This window comes from Patella vulgata, chromosome 3, assembly GCF_932274485.2.
Source record: "Patella vulgata chromosome 3, xgPatVulg1.2, whole genome shotgun sequence".
Taxonomy (NCBI): Eukaryota; Metazoa; Mollusca; class Gastropoda; family Patellidae; genus Patella; species Patella vulgata.
Window position 1 is genome coordinate 24,564,061 of NC_065881.2, and position 18,774 is coordinate 24,582,834.

An 18,774-nucleotide genomic window follows, 5' to 3' on the forward strand; every position below is an offset into this window, starting at 1 on the left:
CTGTCCAAACTCTTGCCTTCTGGTCAACCATTCCCTGACCCACACTTTCCTTTGTGTCTTTCTTCGAGGTGGGGTTGCCTTTTCTTGCTCTTCTGCCTCTTCCAGCCTTTTCTGCTGCTCTTGAACAATTGCTAGAGCAGCTGCCAGGTATAGGCATCTTCTCTTCCCTGCAATGATTGTGTCTCTGACATTCAGCATGTTGTCTCTTCCACAGCCAATCCAAAAATGACCAGGGGTTGTTGTTGTTAGTTAGTTGTATTTTACGTCCGCTTCCACCGAGATGATATCGCAGACAATAACATGTTATGTATTCAAGGTGCAATAATTTACAATGTGATTAGTGAAAAAGAGGATAATTAGGTTTTTATATATATGTACAGAAGACAATAGATAACAGAAAGAGACATGAGATAACAGTAGGTGTGCCATATGCCGCCATTTTGTTGTCTAAGAAAAAGAAAAAATACGGTTTTCCCCACTAATTAAAAGATCTGTCACAAATACAATGGGCCTGTGAAAATCCGTAGGTTACGTTTTTTGTAACAACCGCAAACAAAATGATGTTTCCTTGAGAAAAAAAACCGAATGTGGATAGGTTTTAATACTTTAAACGGCTTTTGAAATTATTAAAACCTTTTTATATGGCGTGCCCAAGTCGGCACGACACCGTCCGAACTCGTCGTGCCAATGCGGGAAGTGCGTAAACAGTGCGCAAACTATGCGTGAACTCGTCGCGCCAGTTCGTGTCAATGTGGACACTGATGGGCACGCATTCGTAAACTCGTAGTGAACTATGCGTGAACTAGTCGTGAACAGTGCGAGAGCCTCCCAGTTCGTGCCCCAAAATGGCACGACTTGCCACGACAAAATCGTGGCCAAAAGTCGTGCAAGTGTCAGCCTGGCATTACACTCGTAGCCGTAGGCCTCGTGACATTGGCTGTCGCCGTCGGGAAATTTCTAGATGTAGAAGCCGTATCTGCTGTTTCTTTAATAATATACTTCGCGGATGAAGATAGGAAATATGAATCCATCCTTTTTGTTTTCGGTTCGGGCAAATAACTATTTGTAGTTATTATTATAATGTGTGAAAGTTAGCTGTTTGGACATGTTTGAAAACAAACAAAAGAAATACAACCCAGAGAAAAACATTGTGTAATACCAGCACGGGTCATGATCTGTTATATGCCACATGAAATATGAATGTAAGCATATTACCTATACAATGGAATCAAAATTAGTCACTGACTTGTTTTGATCAGAGCCCGTTTATATCGTTTGCAGAGGATGCTAAATGCTAGCCAAAGTTCAATTTATCCGCATAAATACTTAACAGAATCAAATCTGATACCCGTTTTGAAAACTCAACGTTCCCAATATTTTAGTTTGCCAAGGACATATTTTGTCTTTCTAAGAAGTCGGCCAAACCACCCACACCACCAGACAACAGTTATAGAACAAACAATTACGAAATTTTCAGATCTTATTTCCATCACCGAATAATAAATGAATATATCTTTCTAGGTTTTAAACACAATGGATGGGAATGCTGGCTTTGGGAACCTAAAGGGTTGTCATTCAATGTTCCAGTACATCTTGATCGCTTTAACAGGTACGAAATTGACCAGGACCTTGCCAACTCTTTATTGGTATGTTACAATGCAATTGGCTATAAACTGTCGTTCCCAAATGTGCTTGATGGATGATGCCGTCATATTTGAACGCAAGAAGGCGACACTATGAACATACCGAAAACCTAAACTAGCGCTAAATTACGAAGTCTTTAAACATTAATGGCAGTAGGCCCTTTACCTTAAATCACGTATATGCGTTTAGCCAACCACTTAACCAAAATTGAAATGAAATGAAATGGGTTTAACGTCCTACTCCTAACCTGGGCTAATGAAGACGGGGACCAAAATTGAATCCTGGAGATGTCATTTTCCCGGTTTAACGTCCTATTGTTCTGCTCCTAACCTGCGCTAATGAAGACGGGGACCAAAATTGAATCCTGTAGATGTCATTTGTCGGGTTTAACGTCCTAATGTTCTGCTGCTAACCTGGGCTAATGAAGACGGGGACCAAAATTGAATCCTGTAGATGTCATTTGCCGGTTGCGAATATTTCGGAAATTCAATTTAATGACAGTTACTTTATTTTAACTATATACATGCTTATTTTGAAAGCTGTGGCATATTTCATTTATTGGAGTTATTGATAAAAGTCAATACCAATGTTATAAACGTATTATGTCATCACCCTGTCCGTCGGCCCGTTAACAATTTGCTTGTGAACGCGATAAAGGCTAGAGTTTTTGACGGATTGTGAAGCATTATGGTCATGAGAGGACGAATCCTATTGATATTCAGCGTTCTACGACTTTTCGTTCCGGAATTATTCACCTATGCCAAGAACTTTGTGAACGGGAAAGAGACTATGTTTGAATCTTCATTAGCCTATTCGGGGAAGAACATTTACACCTTAAACCCCATTTTATTTTTTTAATGGATCGTTTTCATATTTAGCCTGAAAATTAGGCTCATGTATTCCTATCAATATTCTTAATTCAGTCTTCCGTTCCTTAGTTATTCTCCCTTTATCGAAAACCGCGTGTATGCGAAAGAGGCTATAGGTTTTAACAGGGTTTTTTTCCAAATTTTATTTGAAGCAATCGGGTCATAAGACGTTGAACCCTAGAGATAAGATTTCTTCAAGGATCCTAGATCCGGGTCAAACTTGCTCGACATCCAAGATCTCCTTTCGGATAAGCTGTAGTCGTGAGCGTTTTCAAAGCTTTGCGGAGCTATCTTTGAAAATATATATTTGAGAATCTGTCAACTTTTTCTAAATTCGGGATTAAAAGGCAAATATGGCCAAACATAATAATAAGTAGTCCTGCCAAAAGGAATAACTGTATTCGACCAAAAATGCCTAGAATCACTTCACATTATTTGTCCCATCCCGCCTTTCGAAGCCAGCAGTGGCCTTTAAAATCCATTTATGTTCGACAATTGAGGTAGACTGCTCAATACCAGCGAGTGTCGCGCATTGCTTCGAATCTTCGATGATAGGCATTTTCTGCGTTAGCTAAGCAGAGAAAGGGCAATTTGATTTGTCGATGAATTAGAAAATAACAACGCGTATTCTAATTAAGGGAGAGTGACCCTTTTCTGATCACGTTAAGTGGAGTGAAAAGCAGACATAATAAGCACTTTATGCAGCAAAGTGATCAGCAATTAGATTGGTCGAGACTTTGGCACACCAATTTAGATTCTACTACCCGTCAATCCGCCTGCATGTCACACCCGTTGGATCATAATAACCCTGCTTATAGTTCAAGAACAATCTAGAATTTCATTAGATGATGGGGTTGTCCGCCTGTCATACTCTTTGGAATGCAATAATTCAGGTAGAATAGGTATTTTGATTTATACAACTGACTGTATGTGATTATATATACATACAATTTATTTATATATGTAATTTTATTTTAGTAACACTTGCCAATGCTGTTAATATAGCACTGAATAAACCAGCCCGACAGATAACTACTTTGGGTCCTACTAGATTTGCAACAAAAGCAAATGATGGAAGTACAACACCCGCGACGGATCCTAACTGTGCGCACACACTTTTACCTTTATCTGGTATACCTAATTGGTGGTATGTGGACCTACAATCATCATATACCATAAACAGTGTTGGCATACGTAACAGAGATGAGTGTTGTTGTAAGATATTTTAATATATGGATTATTGTTGAGAAAACAGATTTTCAGGTTATCGAAGTTGTTTATATGATCTCAATATACCCACTTCTGGCAGGTTGATGAATGCAGTTGCCGGGAAAGAAGATGACCAAAGTTGGAATTTTAATAGGAATACTTTATAATTTCTGGACTGTTTTCAAATTTAAATGTCTGATTAAAACGTTTTGTTTTATTAATCCAGATTCATAAGATTAAGTGGTGATAGAAGATCAAACATCAGATTAATGGACTTTGTATATTTCAGCACACCGTACAAGTGATTTCTACATAACTGTTTGGGAATTCGATCCAGGACCCCACATCAAAGACAACATGGAAGTGACGTATTTTACGTGCAAGTATTATGCGGGACAAGTACCAACTAGTAGTGTGGTCATTATACCTTGTACAACTACATGCACAGGGCGATTTGTTGCCTTGATACTTACTAAGCGAACTGAAATGAATATCTGTGAGGTCGAAGTTTATGGAACTCCTGCTCCACTACCATTACGAACTTGTAAGTAAACCTATCACAGACTTCATAACAAACTGTATAATATTTAACCACTTTTAGATACCTAGCCCTTCAAAAACTTTCTAGACGACCCACCCCCATCCCCACCCACCATTATACAAAATCAAAAATGTTGTTCATTGTGAAACGGGCGGAAGCAGAACTAGAAATTGCAGGGGGGAGGGGGGGTAGCGTCCACTCGACACAAAGTAGGTCATTTAGGATCAAACATATGATTCACTTTTATTTCAATAATAGGGGTCTTTAGCAGTGGAATCACCCTCAGGATCCAGAGAAAACCCACGGGGTTGGACATGCGACACATCTCCAGGTCTTGTGATTTCACCCACTTGCGTTGAACCACTTGACCATCCAACTTCTCTTGTCAGTTGAAACTCGACACAAACTAAACTAATTTGACCGATTTATTAAAATAAAACTTCCTAATTTGGGAACGCATTATTCAAAGATATGTTAGCATTGATGGCGTTACTCACACATTCTTTAATTAACGGTTCTTCTTTAACTTTATTTAAAATGTGATTCGAATAATTGTCAGTATTATCTATCTTTTTGTTACCCACACACTGTTAGTTATGTAAATTAAATCAAAGTATAAAAATAGGAAGTAGAAATAGGCTTTAATAAAACGATACAAATGAATCTTGGTATGTGGATTCGGGACGATTTGTGGACCTCCCTTACTATGTAATTAATACAATCACTTACGTGACGTAATAAGCTGCCGGAACTGTTTTTTTTGTGGCAGAAATGTGAAAACTAAGCTTTCTTGGTTTTAAATGATAGATTACACCCAGTAGTATTACAGAAAAAAACGCCCCATCAATTGGCCAAAGGGAATTTTTTTTAGAGGCCTCGAAGTTTTCCTACAGTCGAATCGTATGGGTACCGGCCAAATCACGAATTTGCCTGGTTTCCCAAAAAAGTTTCAAACAATTTTTTTCAATGTAAATACCTCTAATAATTTATATATCAGTCATAACTCTTATAAAACAGAAGAATTTTACATCATTTATTTGGCCCTATGGATTTTGTCACGGCTAACTGTTAGAATCATGGATTTGTCTGATACCCAACACATATTTCAGAAAGTTTTTGTTGAGACCAGAAAAAGGTTAAATATATAAGTATCATACACGGCATAACAACTGCAACGATTAGTAGCCTACCATTATCAAAAGCATCCATTATGCATTGCTGCTATCCAATATTGGTGGTTCTATGACGTATTTTTAGCCATGACATCATCAACACATATACGGGACAAAAAACGCTTATAAGTCCAGCAGTTGCTGCAATAGAAATGCTGACCACGGTTTATGGTCGGTCTAGACGTATATTATCACCAAAAAAAAGTCCAAGACCGAAATCCGTGCTCAAATGGGTCAAATTGACCGAAATCCAAAATGGCCGCTGGTTTTGGCTTGTAAATTCCAATTTCTACCCAATTATCATATGATCGAGTTTGGTATCAAAATATACGTTTTCGGGGTAACTGAATCCATTTCCATACACACTTTTGTGACAGGTGTTACCGCTGAGTCAATATTGGGGATTATTCAATATGGCGGTCAGTTTTGGCGGGAAAATTCGAAGTTTACATAAGAATCAAATTTGGAGATTAATGGAACCCCTACCTTAGACCTAATACATTGACATACATCGAGTTCTAAGTAAATTTCAATTGGAATGTCTCACTGCGGTAGCGGCGTAGGGGTATGTCGACTGAGGCCATTCCCAGGTCACTGTGGAAGCTGATCATGCCTATTGAAGCACGTGGCGAAATTAATTCACAAAATGATTCAAATGTTGAGACACAAATGGATACAGTATTTGTCTGATATGCAATGAAGCATGTGATAATGAACAGCACACCGTTATTCCGAAAATAATGGGTATTCGAGGCTCGTGTTTTTAAGCTCAGTGAAAAATAACATGTGGAATGTCGCAACTTTCACTATTGCACAATGTTGTTACATTATTGAAGTGGAGGAGCCTGTATCAAGGTCTAGACGGTCCGTAGTACCAAAATTCAATTTTGCGGACCGATGTCTCGTACATGGTCTGTTAGAAAGACTAGCAGATATAATCGGTGGCCGCTGTTACAACACCAATTTTTTAGACATGCCAAGACAGGACAATTGACGACTGGACATTAATCTAGTTGTATTTTACAAATCAACATTGAGGCTGGTGTCCCTAAATAGATGACATTCATTAATTACTTGCACATCTAACATATTTATAAAGCATCTAACATTGAAATTGTCCATCACCCTGTGTAACCTAAGCAAAAAATCTCATTGCAGAGTCGTGCTGGGTGGTAGTCAATCATAAATGCAAAAACAACAGAAACTGGAAATGGTTTATAACATTCAAATCCGATGAGATTTCCTACCTGGGTATAGGGAGGGAGTGGGGGTGGCTGTGCCATCCCTCCCTTCCGAAAATGTGCCCTCGAATTTCGACATAGTTACCTTAAATACGCAAGGAAAATCCCACCCTAATGAAAACATTGTGCCCTTGTTTTCTGCTGCCCTTCCCTTGTTCTAACAAAATCCAGAGATACCAGAACACTACACTAAAGAAAATGGCCGACTGAGGTGGACGTGTCGAGGAAGCGAGTTAATCTCCTTCAGTTTAAACAGTGTTATATTTCAGATGATGTATCAAAACTTCCTGAGTAAATTAAGTATGTACTAAATTAACTTTTAATGTGTTAACTGTGACAAAAATATGCAAAAAGGGAGACATTTCGTTGACTTATAAAATCGTCTGTATAATATCTGGGAGATGGCTTCAAATTCAAATCCAAATGATTCCAACAGTATAAACGATTTTCTAGATAATGTTCTAAAAGATGATGGGTCGTTACGGTAATTTATTGGTGAATTATTTAAACGCGAAGTCATAATGAGCCGTATTGTTCACTTAATCCAACCAAAACTAACTCAAGATTTAATTAGTCGCATGGACCATTTAGAAAATAAAATTGATGACCATTATCAATATTCTAGACGAACATGCCTTAAATTCAATGGTATCAGTGAGAGAGCTGGTGAAAATACTGATAATCTCATACTTGATATTATAAATAACCATGTTTTAAATGATCGAGATGACCGTTTAACAATTAACCAAATAGGTCGTACGCATAGAGTTGGATCTTGTAATAAAGATTACCACAGAGATATAATTGTTAGATTTATCAGCTACAGAGTCGTGCTGCAGTATATGGCAATAAAAAGAGGCTAAAACCATTCAACATAGCAAATAAAACAAAAATCTTTATTAATGAAGCCTTGACACATAGAAAATCACAGCTGTATAAAAAGACACGCGAACTCTTCAAACTGAATAAAATAAAAAAAACTGCTGGACATATGACGGCCGAATATATGTAAGAAATCTAGATGATGACAAAAACATATTGATTAATTGTGAAGATGACATAAATCAGTTTTATGACACGCCAAATGTTGAACAGCAAATGAACACTGATTAGCCCGATCACCTGACATTGTTAAACCAACTAACAGCGAAACCAACTACATCTGTATCCACAGCTCAACCGGTTAATTTACCTGATTCAATTCAATCAAGCCCCTTGTTACAACAGTCCTTGTTAGACCTAGTTTTTTTTTTACTTCTACATCCAATCCCAAACCGACTGAAAATGATAAATAAGGTCGATTATAAATAAACATATATGTAAATACTTAACACCAACACGTTATGTGCGCTATGTTATTTTAAAATGTATATTAAATAATAATGTTTACATTTTACCCACAAACTTTTGTAGTTCTAACTTGATTATTACCAATAAAAAAATATCATTCGATTTGCCAAAATGACATGGAAATTTACAAAGCTATGAACGAAATGATATGAAATAATGCTATATCCTGATGAAAGTTCACTAGCTTAAATTATTATGTTAAACAACGTTATTCTATTCTACTAATACAATGATGATATTGTAGTTATTAATTCAATCTATTATATGTATATTGAATATCTTATTCAATACTAGCATCAAATAAATTACACTGAAATATCGTTCTCAACAATGAAAAGAACTCTGTTATTGAAAATATTTGTGATAAAACTTAAAACATGCATTATGCAAGAGCAAAATCTGCTTATTACAAGTCTTTCTTTAGTCCTGAAATGTTATCTAAATTATCAATTAGACATTAATTAACTTATCCAGACCATAATAAACTCTCGATGTCAAGGCTAGCCTTCGATGTTGGCTGGATTAGATTCCTATATGCCGCTAACGGCTATTGATAATTAAATCAATAAAAGCGGATAATCGAGACTATGCTGTTTATATTAATGATTTTAGTAATGATGACCGAGACTATGCAAAAATTTCACCCGCTTCTTTCTCGGCTCATAGTGGATCAATTTGACTGAAATTTTCAGCAAATTACCTTTACACTATCTAGTTTTTAACTATTATAGCGAGAACTGCCATCTCTTTATCTTATCTCCCATCATGTATCTTTAAGTATTACTTGAATAACACACTTTCATTCACGTGTCCTTATTACTGTAGACTTAAGTTCCATCGGAGTGCATAAAAGATTACTTAAATTACTATCTACGAGCTCTACCTCCTTGCATATATGATTATAAATCCCCATGCCCACTAATACTGGTTTTTATTTACTGGCGTTCAAAACATGAAATCTCATTTCAATTATAAGAAAGTAATCTAACTGTTGGAGATGTTGACTCGTACCTCTTTATATTTATGAATTGGTTCGTAACTGTGATTGTAAATATTTTTTTTGATGTTTTGTTTATTGTTATGTAATATATTGTATATTTGTTTATCAACTTTTCAGTATTCCATTTATCAATGGAGTGTAAAATGTAACAATTTCATATTTAAAGTAACCTTTAGTTTAAAGCCACCTCTCTCTCTATGGATACATACCTATATAGATATAAATATATGCTTGATTGCTCCGATTTTACATGTGAAAGCAAAATATTACTTAACGACAGTCATGACTGAAAATAATGATATTTGGCCTATCAAACGGAACAATCAACATACCGTATATGTGATCTTACATCCTACCTCGTGTTATGTTATAAATATTCATCTCTTGCTTATAATTAAAACATTGCAAATTGTCGGTTGCATAGAACAAAATACATTACATTAAGTTCATGTAACATTTCCATTGTTCACAATAATATCTGTAGCCTATTGCCAAAATTAGATATAATTGAAACTGAATTATCCAACCATATGTATTATTGAATTTTAGAATTACGGGGCGCTTTTCCGGATAACGAAATACAAATAAGATAGCTACGGCTACACAAACCACGACTCTGAAAATCGATCGAAATATTAAACCTAATTACACCCATAGTTTAAATATAGAACTAGGGAGTGGTTTTCCGGGAAACGAAATACAAATAAGATAACTACGGCTGCTGGTTACATTTTGTTATAATACTTACCAATATCGACCACCCCCTTAAACTACAAAAATTGAAAAGTACAAAATTTCATTGAGCAAATTAGGTGAATATGGTTAAACGTCTCGTCAACTCGATACTTTGGTTATTTTCACGAAAACAGTTGGTTATTTTTATTTGTATCGTCACGTGTGCATTTTTGAAAGAATTTAGCTTCCGATGTTTGTGCCAATCAAATGGCTAGACAATCAGTCATTCTTACTACCACAGGTGTCATTCGTGAAAAGTGGGAACCATGCTTGAAAATCCCAACGATTTTTCTAGGTCCTAAACCTCTTCGATTTGGTGGCAATTCAATGTGTGTAGACTTTTATTGATGGCGAACTATTTGGGTTGTTTTTGTGTATAGGCATTGTGAACTGTCGAAATGAAAAGTGTATTTAATTATTTTTCAGCAATGAAAATTTCAAAATTCAAGAATAAAAAGGCTATTCCGTCAGTGACACCCACTGTCTACAATACTCAGAATATACTCCAATGCTCTATTATGTGTATGAAAGATGACCAGTGTTTCAGTTTCAACTACAAGTTCAGTGCAGGAGGAAATTGCGAATTATTGAGTGTGGGGGTCCACCCTATCGAGGAAACCGTGGTAAGTTTAGAATGGACCTGGAGTGTTTTGTCAAAGAGAAATGAAGATGTGTGTAAACTTGCTGGGCCATAAAACTAATATCAAAGAACCAGTCACTATAGCCATTATACAGACCAAGATGAATTATTGTGAATTGTACCAGTAGACTAATATACGAGACACCAGATAAAACCTACATGCTTAGCTCATGCGATCCTACAAATGCACAATCCCCAGACCGAAACCATGGCACTTGAAACCATTCACGATGCTGTGTGGTTGTTTCTTAAATTTGGTAGTGTGCGATTTATATTTCTTATTTACGGGTTTTACACAAATCTGTTTCCTTGAGTTAAAGTTACAATTTCATATTTTTAAGTTATATTTTTAAAATGTAGTAAAATAAAGCCCTAAAATAGATGGTATCTATAAATAGTCCTACCTTGTTAAAGAATAATCCTATTAATCCTATAATTCACTATTGCCAGTTGAGAAATTTTCAACTTCAAATTCAAACGTTTGAAGACAGCTATTCCATGGTGGGGAATAGGAAAACAAGGGAGGTAATTGTGTTATTATTTCCGGTGTGAAGATTTTTAAGTGTGAGAAAGATAACCCGTGATCGTATAATAGTGAGTTGACAACCTATTGAGCAAAAGACATATAAATATTTATGTTTTGACTTTCTTAGAAAATATGAAATTGTAACTTTAAATTACTTACATAGGTATATGCATATTTATTTTATCAGCACAGCTATCCAATCGATGGTATTCCGCATGAACGCATTGAAATTAATTACATATTAGTCATAAAGATATTGACATCAGTGTAGAGAAACAACGTTCACAATAAGGCTGTGTCGCTTATGGTGTTGGATGCTTTGTTCTGTCTCCGATCAATCGATCAGTCAACTCTGCTGGGGAAACTTGAGATCAGCTATTGTGTAAACGTTCTAACTTTAAAGCTGTGGGAATTCCTACCTGTCCCGGCGAACACGCCGTATCCCAACTGACTTCAACCAGTCAAGCCTAATGCATTGGAAGTCGGTGTTGCCCAGTGGCAGTGATACAATTTAATGCTGTTATTCATTTCTGCCCAAAGAAAACACCATATTAAATTTCAAAAATTATTTGTTGATGCTAACTAACAATCTTTCTGTTTCAAGTTTGCAATTCAGTTCGCAATATCCGTTTTTAAATAATAAAAAAAAATTGCTATGTGAAATTTTCTGACAGCGATTTGCTGGTGGTGGCCGTTATAGTTATAATTAACTAAAAGATTAGAACATGTTTCTGCTTCAAAAGCGGATGATATTGTTACTGTTTTTGGAGCCGACAGACCCACCTTGAGATTATGGATATGCCAGAATCAGGGATTCGGTTATGAATTTTCTTGCAGAAGATGTGATAATTTAGTGGCACCGTTTAACAAAACAAAAAAAAGATACCCACAGGGGCGATTTTTATACGGTCACATTTTCATGTGGACGTATATTGCAATTTGTTTGTGGACACACGTCTTTTCACAATTTGTTTGTGGACACTATACAGGTCACAATATTTTTTCCGATTTTATCTCCCAAAGATCTCGGTTCATTTTGAAATTGGCATGGATTATGACCCATAATTGTACCAAAAAAGCACGTTTTACCTATTGGACATTCTAGAGGTCACAATATTTATTTGATTTTGATGAAACTTGAGACGTATATGTTTATAACCAACCCAAAGGTCTCAGTTCCTTTCGATATTCGGGCATATCGGGCTGTAACTTTCTGGACTATAGCCTCTGCTTGTACGACAAATCGCGTTTATAGCGTGCGATCCCTCTAGAAGTCACAATTTTTATCCGAATAAAACACCGTTCGAATATATCATCGTTACACCACAATGACAGTTGAGCTCGAATTTTGTGACAATTGGATCGACACTTCCAGACAAAATGGCCGTTCCTCGTACGCAAATAGTACAGACGTATGGTATATCAAGGTTGTGGACCCTCTAGGGGCCACAAATTTGAACCGATTTTGATGAATCTTAAAATATATTTTTATATCCGAAAAAATAAATATTCGTGGATATCGGACGGACACGGGTGACAATATACGTCCAGATGTTTCGTAGTTATTCCCTATATCACAAAAACCGTGTGAACGCGACAGAGGCTGTAGATTTCGACCTTTTGTTAACAGTGTTATGTTCCCTTTTCCGATAGCCTTCTGAACTCGATAGAGGCTATAGCGTTTAACAGATTATTTTCAAATTTGAGTACATGAGAGAATGAACAAAATCTAGTTATCCCCCCTTTGCCGAAAACCTTGTACACGCGACATTGGCTACATTTCTTTAACGAACCGTTTTCAAATTCGGTTGTAAGCATCGAGGTCATGAGAAGATGAACGCTTTCGATTTTCAGCGGATCTTTTGTTTCCATTCCTAACTTACTGCAATGCATATATATTTAATGCATTGTCGTCCCTTGTGGATAGTGTCTGACAGTATAATTGATTGCATAGCAAACTGAAAAAATCCGTCCAAGGAGAACATTATTCAGGTAATTGGGTAGATTTTGATTATTACATCTAGTAATTGTATAATGAATTGGATTAAAGGGATTAAGGTGAATAATAGACATGAATATGTTGATAAAATTATAATTTATCAAGTTTTAATGTGGCAGTAACTCCGCGTATAGTTGATAAACGAGTCTAATGTCGAATACACTAACCTTGTATATCGATTACAATGATTGGTAAGAGCATTGGGTCCTCAAAATATGTAGCCAAAACTCAATTTTCGTTCGGTTGATCATTTTATTAACATTTACAACAGTGGTTCCCAAGTCACCGATCCCTTGGGACATTTTACACATCTCCAAGGAACCCATACATCTGCATCTAAACTGGTAGGACATAATTCCCATATTAGGGGCGTTGGAACTTACACATAAACCCATCTTTATCTGAAAAACAAAATTAAGAAACGCATATGAATGAAATAATTTAACATCACACACTCCTGTTTGTCCACAATACGCGCATTTATTCTGATCAAAACGTGGTACGTTAACCATTAGCAAGATGATTGCAAACGCTATTCATTTGAATTACCAACAATTTCATATTGAATTGTACTTGGCTATATTTGATTCACGGTCCCCAGTCGTCCCAGCGGATACCCCATGCTTATTTGCCGGACCCGTAGCCCTGCCCCTATGTTGTGAACGCCATGTTAAATGAAATGAAATGGGGTTTAACGTTCTACTGTTCTGCTCCTAAACTGGGCTAATGAAGACGGGCATACGCCATACAGTGTGCTATGAGGGAAATTTTGCCAAAGCAGCGGCGCTACGGCCTACTCTTATATCGAATTCCAACTGCCAAGGGATGTTTTACGTGCACGCCAATATGTACACGGGACCTCGGTTTTTCGTCCCATCCGAACGACTAGACAGCTGTCCTTGTCAGGCCCTCCGTCCTGCATCACTGACAAGGGGAAACCACGCCGGAAAATCTGGATGAACTTTTTCGACCAATGTAGGGATCGAATACCCGACCTGCGGGCTAGCGAGCCAACGTCTTACCCACTTAGCCACGTGATTCCCGAACGCCATGTTAAGCTACAGTTTATAACAGATTTGATTTGAAGCAGATTGGAGTCATAGACCTTCCCGTTCCAGAGTTAGACCGCCACCCCCACACCCCTTTGTCGAAACCCTTGTAACGCGACAGAGGCTATAGTTTTTAAAGGATTTCGTTCACATTTTGAGGGAAGCATTGGGGTCATAGGTTGAACCCTACAGATATTAAGCCAGGGGTGCACAATTTCACTAATACTCAATAGGGGTACCACATTTATGGCCACTGACATGTCTCTTATGTCCCTTCATCCACATATGTATGACATTTTGGGGGTTGAACATCATTAAGGGTGGCCCTTCCAACATTACATGCAGCTGAGAACTCAGTTTTTTTTGTATGATTTTTGCACGCAGTCTAGTTTTTAAGATTTTCATTTGGGAAAAAACTCTTTCACATTTTGCAGTCGAGATACTAATACAAAGAAATAACTCAACTAAAGTAAGTATATTACACAGTCTTTCCGGGGCAGTTTGCATTAGCATTATGTAGGAATCACACTGGTCAGACTGAGACACAGACATGGAATTTAAAATGGATTTCATTGACTGTTATTCATTTTGCAGTACTGATTCTAATATGTCAACACTCTTCATTACACAACCAAAATGTTTCACTAAATTATGTAGTTCTTGTACACCATGTTTAGAGAGTTGCTGTCTGTCCTTGGACCAAGAAGTAAAGTCAAACACTGCTGCAAAATCTGTCAGTGGGCTCTCGTTAAAGACAGGAAACCTGAAAATATATTTTAAAGAAAGTGGCAATTGGTTTCCATTCACTACCTTTAATAACAATATGTAGATTGTAGTTTACCATAAGATCATCAGAGATTCATATGCATCAGAAAATGTCTATTTGATTGAACACCAATATTGGTAATTATGTAATGTATGTGATAAGTTATTAACTGAAGATTATCATTTAATCTAGATTAAATAAAAATAAACATACCTGTGTCTATGTAGTTGATAGTTTTTTCAATTATAGTTTTTGTTGTGTTATCATTTGAAAAGTCAATAGGTGGGTAAAATTCCTTCAAATCAATTGTTCCAAATTTCTTTTCTGATGAATTATAAGATTGTAAAAGCTCAAGCATATTACGACCAGGGTATTCTTGCAGTGTCATTAATTTCAATACTGTGGCTGCGAGAGAGAGAGAGAGAGAGAGAGAGAGAGAGAGAGAAATGGGGTTTAACGTCCACTTGACACAAACTAGGTCATTTCGGGACAAACATATTCAATTTTATTTCAATAATTCGCTTGCGCGTAGAGGTCTTTAGTAGTGGGTGGAAACCGGTGGACCCGGAGAAAACCCACGAGATTGGACAGGCAACCCTACTCCTTGTCACGTACAACCGGGAATTCGAAACAACGCAAGTTAACTCTATGACAGGCCTTATGATACAGTGCGCACGTGCTAACCATTCGGCTATCCAACCGTCCTAAATACGGTGCAGATTATCACGGAATGTATGGAAATCTGACACGTTACTGATCCGCATTCAAGAATTTTGGCACCCATCTTGTAGAAACTTTTGTCATTCCTATCGTTGGCGATAAAGTGCTAAAACCCTCTCATGAAAGATACCCACAATACTGGCAATATGTCGAGTTTTTAATCGTCAATCAGCCATCACCATGTCATACACCTGGGTAATGTTTTTCTTGAATGGATGCTGTTTCCTTCCTTACACTATACTATGCATTGTGTATTGATTGTCATAAAATAGGGCGCTTGGAGTTAGCTTCGCCATTCTGTATCTGTATGAGTACATCGAATTAACCACTACTGGCACTTAATCAACGGATGAGGAGGAGCGCTTAATGAAACTAATCACTGTGGAGGCGGGCTTTGAATGTTTCCACATATGGCGATGTTACTTGATTATCAGAAAGTTTATTCCAGTCTATCACAGTTCTAATAAAAAAATGAGTGGTTGTGAGTGACCGTTGTCGCGACGTTTACTGTGAAGCACTTAGCATTGGAAGTGGCAGAGTTTTCAACAATGTTTATTGTATTAAAGTTTGTGAATGATTTAGGTGTTATCCGACGCTTGTTTCTAATGGGTTTTAAGTATTTATTAGGAAGTATGGCTGGTACCAGCCCCTCAACCACCTTAAAGAGGAATGTGAGCCTCAAATCTTTCTGACGTTCTTGAAGTAATGGGATTTCTAGGTTTTTTAACAACTGTGTGACGTGGCCTTGGGTCCTTATCCTGTAGTCTCTTGTGATGAACATAGCTGCCTTTCTCTGGATCCTTTCAAGTTTGTCAATGTTCGGCTTGAGGAAGGGATACCAAATGATGGCTCCGTATTCCAGTGTTGATCGGACAAGAGCGATGTAGGCTGATTTCCTGGTTCTTGGAGGACAGTGGTGGAAGTTTCGACGAATGAATAGCTGACGTATTGACTGGCAACGGTAATATTTAGTTCTAATATACTTGAGATGATTGCACTCAATCAAGATGTGTTTTACTGTCAAAGGAACATGACAGTGAACACATTCTGGTTGAGGCTCTCGCTTCAAAATGAAAATATGAGTTAAAAAGGTATGACCAATACGAGAGCGACACAAAACAACCTCATCCCTCCTGTTGGTTCTATAGGAGTTTGGCCAGTCTCCTAAGAGAGGGTTAATGTGATGAAGTTTGTTTGTGTCTGCAAGATCCTAAGACCGTTGCCAGCGGTCATATATAAATAATTTAATGGACGATTTAAAATCCGTGAAAGGTAAAAGAAATTGTGATATGGGAAGATCTAAAGCAGACTTGGCAGCTAAGTCTGCTTGATCATTCCCTTTAATATCAACATGACTGGGGAGCCAGCAAAAGACCGTGTCTTTGCCGTTTAACTCGTGTGATAGTAGCAGACGATAAATGTCTGCTACTAAAGGGTGTACAAGCTGCTTGTTGTTTATTGCCTGTAAAGAGGACAAAGAATCAGTAAATATAATGTATTTTAAGGATGAAGAGGCCTGAAAGATGGCCTGGAGTTCAGCAGTAAATATGGAAGCAGCAGGAGGAAGACGAACAGAAATGGTCTCAGATGGCGTGACAGTAGCCGAAGCTACCCGATCGCCATCTTTGGAACCATCTGTATAAATTGGAGCATAATCACTATATTTAGACCTTAACTCTCTGAAGAGAGACTGAAACACCGTGGAGCTAGTATCTTTCTTTTTGTTTTTTTGTAAGATCGAGATCGATCTTGGGGGGAGATATAGACCATGGTGGTGTCTCGAAGAAAGGGGTATTCGCAATACTGTCTTGACTGATACCAGACTGAGACAAAAGGGGTTGAATGCGAATACCGAAGGATGGAATAACAATAGTTTTCAGTAAATATAGATGTTCATGATAGGGTCTAAATATGGTGTTAAAAGAAATATGATGAGGCAGAGATGCAATTTTTGTAGCATACTGCTTGCAAGTTTATCACGTCTGTCGTGCAATGAGGGCTCGTGCGCCTCGACGTATAAACTCTGCACTGGAGATGTACGAAATGCTCCTAAACTGATTCTAAGTCCTTGATTGTATATGGTGTCAAGCTCTTTGAGATAAGACTCACGGGCTGACCCATACACAATACACCCATAGTCGAGTTTGGATCTTATTAATGCTCGATATAATCTGAGTAAGACCTTACGGTCTGCTCCCCAGTCAGTGTTTGATAAGACTCTCAATTTCTTCTTGAGGGTTTTGATGTGGGGGATAAATGATAATTTCTTATCAAATATCAAACCCAAGAATTTCGTTTCATCTACAACTGGGATGGGACTTCCATCCAGTGTAAGTTCCGGATCAGGATGTAAACCTCTTCGTTGACAAAAGTGCATACAAACAGTCTTGGATTTCGAAAATCGATATCCATTGTTAGTTGTCCATCGTTGAATAGAATTCAAACAAAGCTGCAACTGGCGTTCGATTGTCTGCATACTTGTCGATCCGTAACACATCTGAAAGTCATCAACATAAAGAGAGCCGTCGACCCCATGTTTAGGGCACGATGGTAAGGTATTTATCTTAATGGAAAAAAGAGTGGGAGTTAGTATACTTCCCTGGGGGACTCCCATAAGATATAGTCAGTTCCAAGTTCGGGTTGTTATTGACTTCCTGGAGGAAGATACCGTCTAGTTGGTAAAAGTGTGAGGACTTTGGTTTGACACGTAGTACATAGCATTTTTTAGCGTTGAACGCATACCCCATGTCTGGGTCCAGATTTCAAGGTTCTGTAGGTCTTGCTGAAGGGTTATGTGGTCCTTAGTGTTGCGGATTACCCTGTACAATAGACAGTCGTCGGCAAAGAGACGTATTGTTGATTTAACAGCATCTCACATCGAAATCCATTGTCAGTTGTCCATCGTTGAATAGAATTCAAACAAAGCTGCAACTGGCGTTCGATTGTCTGCATACTTGTCGATCCGTAACACATCTGAAAGTCATCAACATAAAGAGAGCCGTCGACCCCACGTTTAAGGCACGATGGTATGGTATTTATCTTAATGGAAAAAAGAGTGGGAGATAGTATACTTCCCTGGGGGACTCCCATAAGATATAGTCAGTTCAAAGTACGGGTTGTTATTGACTTCCTGGAGGAAGATACCGTTTAGTTGGTAAAAGTGTGAGGACTTTGGTTTGACACGTAGTACATAGCATTTTTTAGCGTTGAACGCATACCCCATGTCTGGGTCCAGATTTCAAGGTTCTGTAGGTCTTGCTGAAGGGTTATGTGGTCCTTAGTGTTGCGGATTACCCTGTACAATAGACAGTCG

The 18,774-nt window shown here is 37.6% G+C and overlaps 1 protein-coding gene across 1 annotated transcript; it reads left to right on the forward strand.

Annotated features, from left to right (window-relative positions):
- Nucleotides 1-1,547: 1,547 nt before the first annotated feature.
- LOC126814789 (fucolectin) lies at nt 1,548-10,856 on the forward strand. The gene is made up of 4 exons (XM_050540169.2): nt 1,548-1,609; nt 3,492-3,728; nt 4,012-4,266; nt 10,188-10,856. Exons 1-4 carry the CDS (start codon nt 1,579-1,581, stop codon nt 10,454-10,456), a joined length of 792 nt encoding a protein of 263 aa, XP_050396126.1. The 5' UTR covers nt 1,548-1,578; the 3' UTR covers nt 10,457-10,856.
- Nucleotides 10,857-18,774: the final 7,918 nt, after the last annotated feature.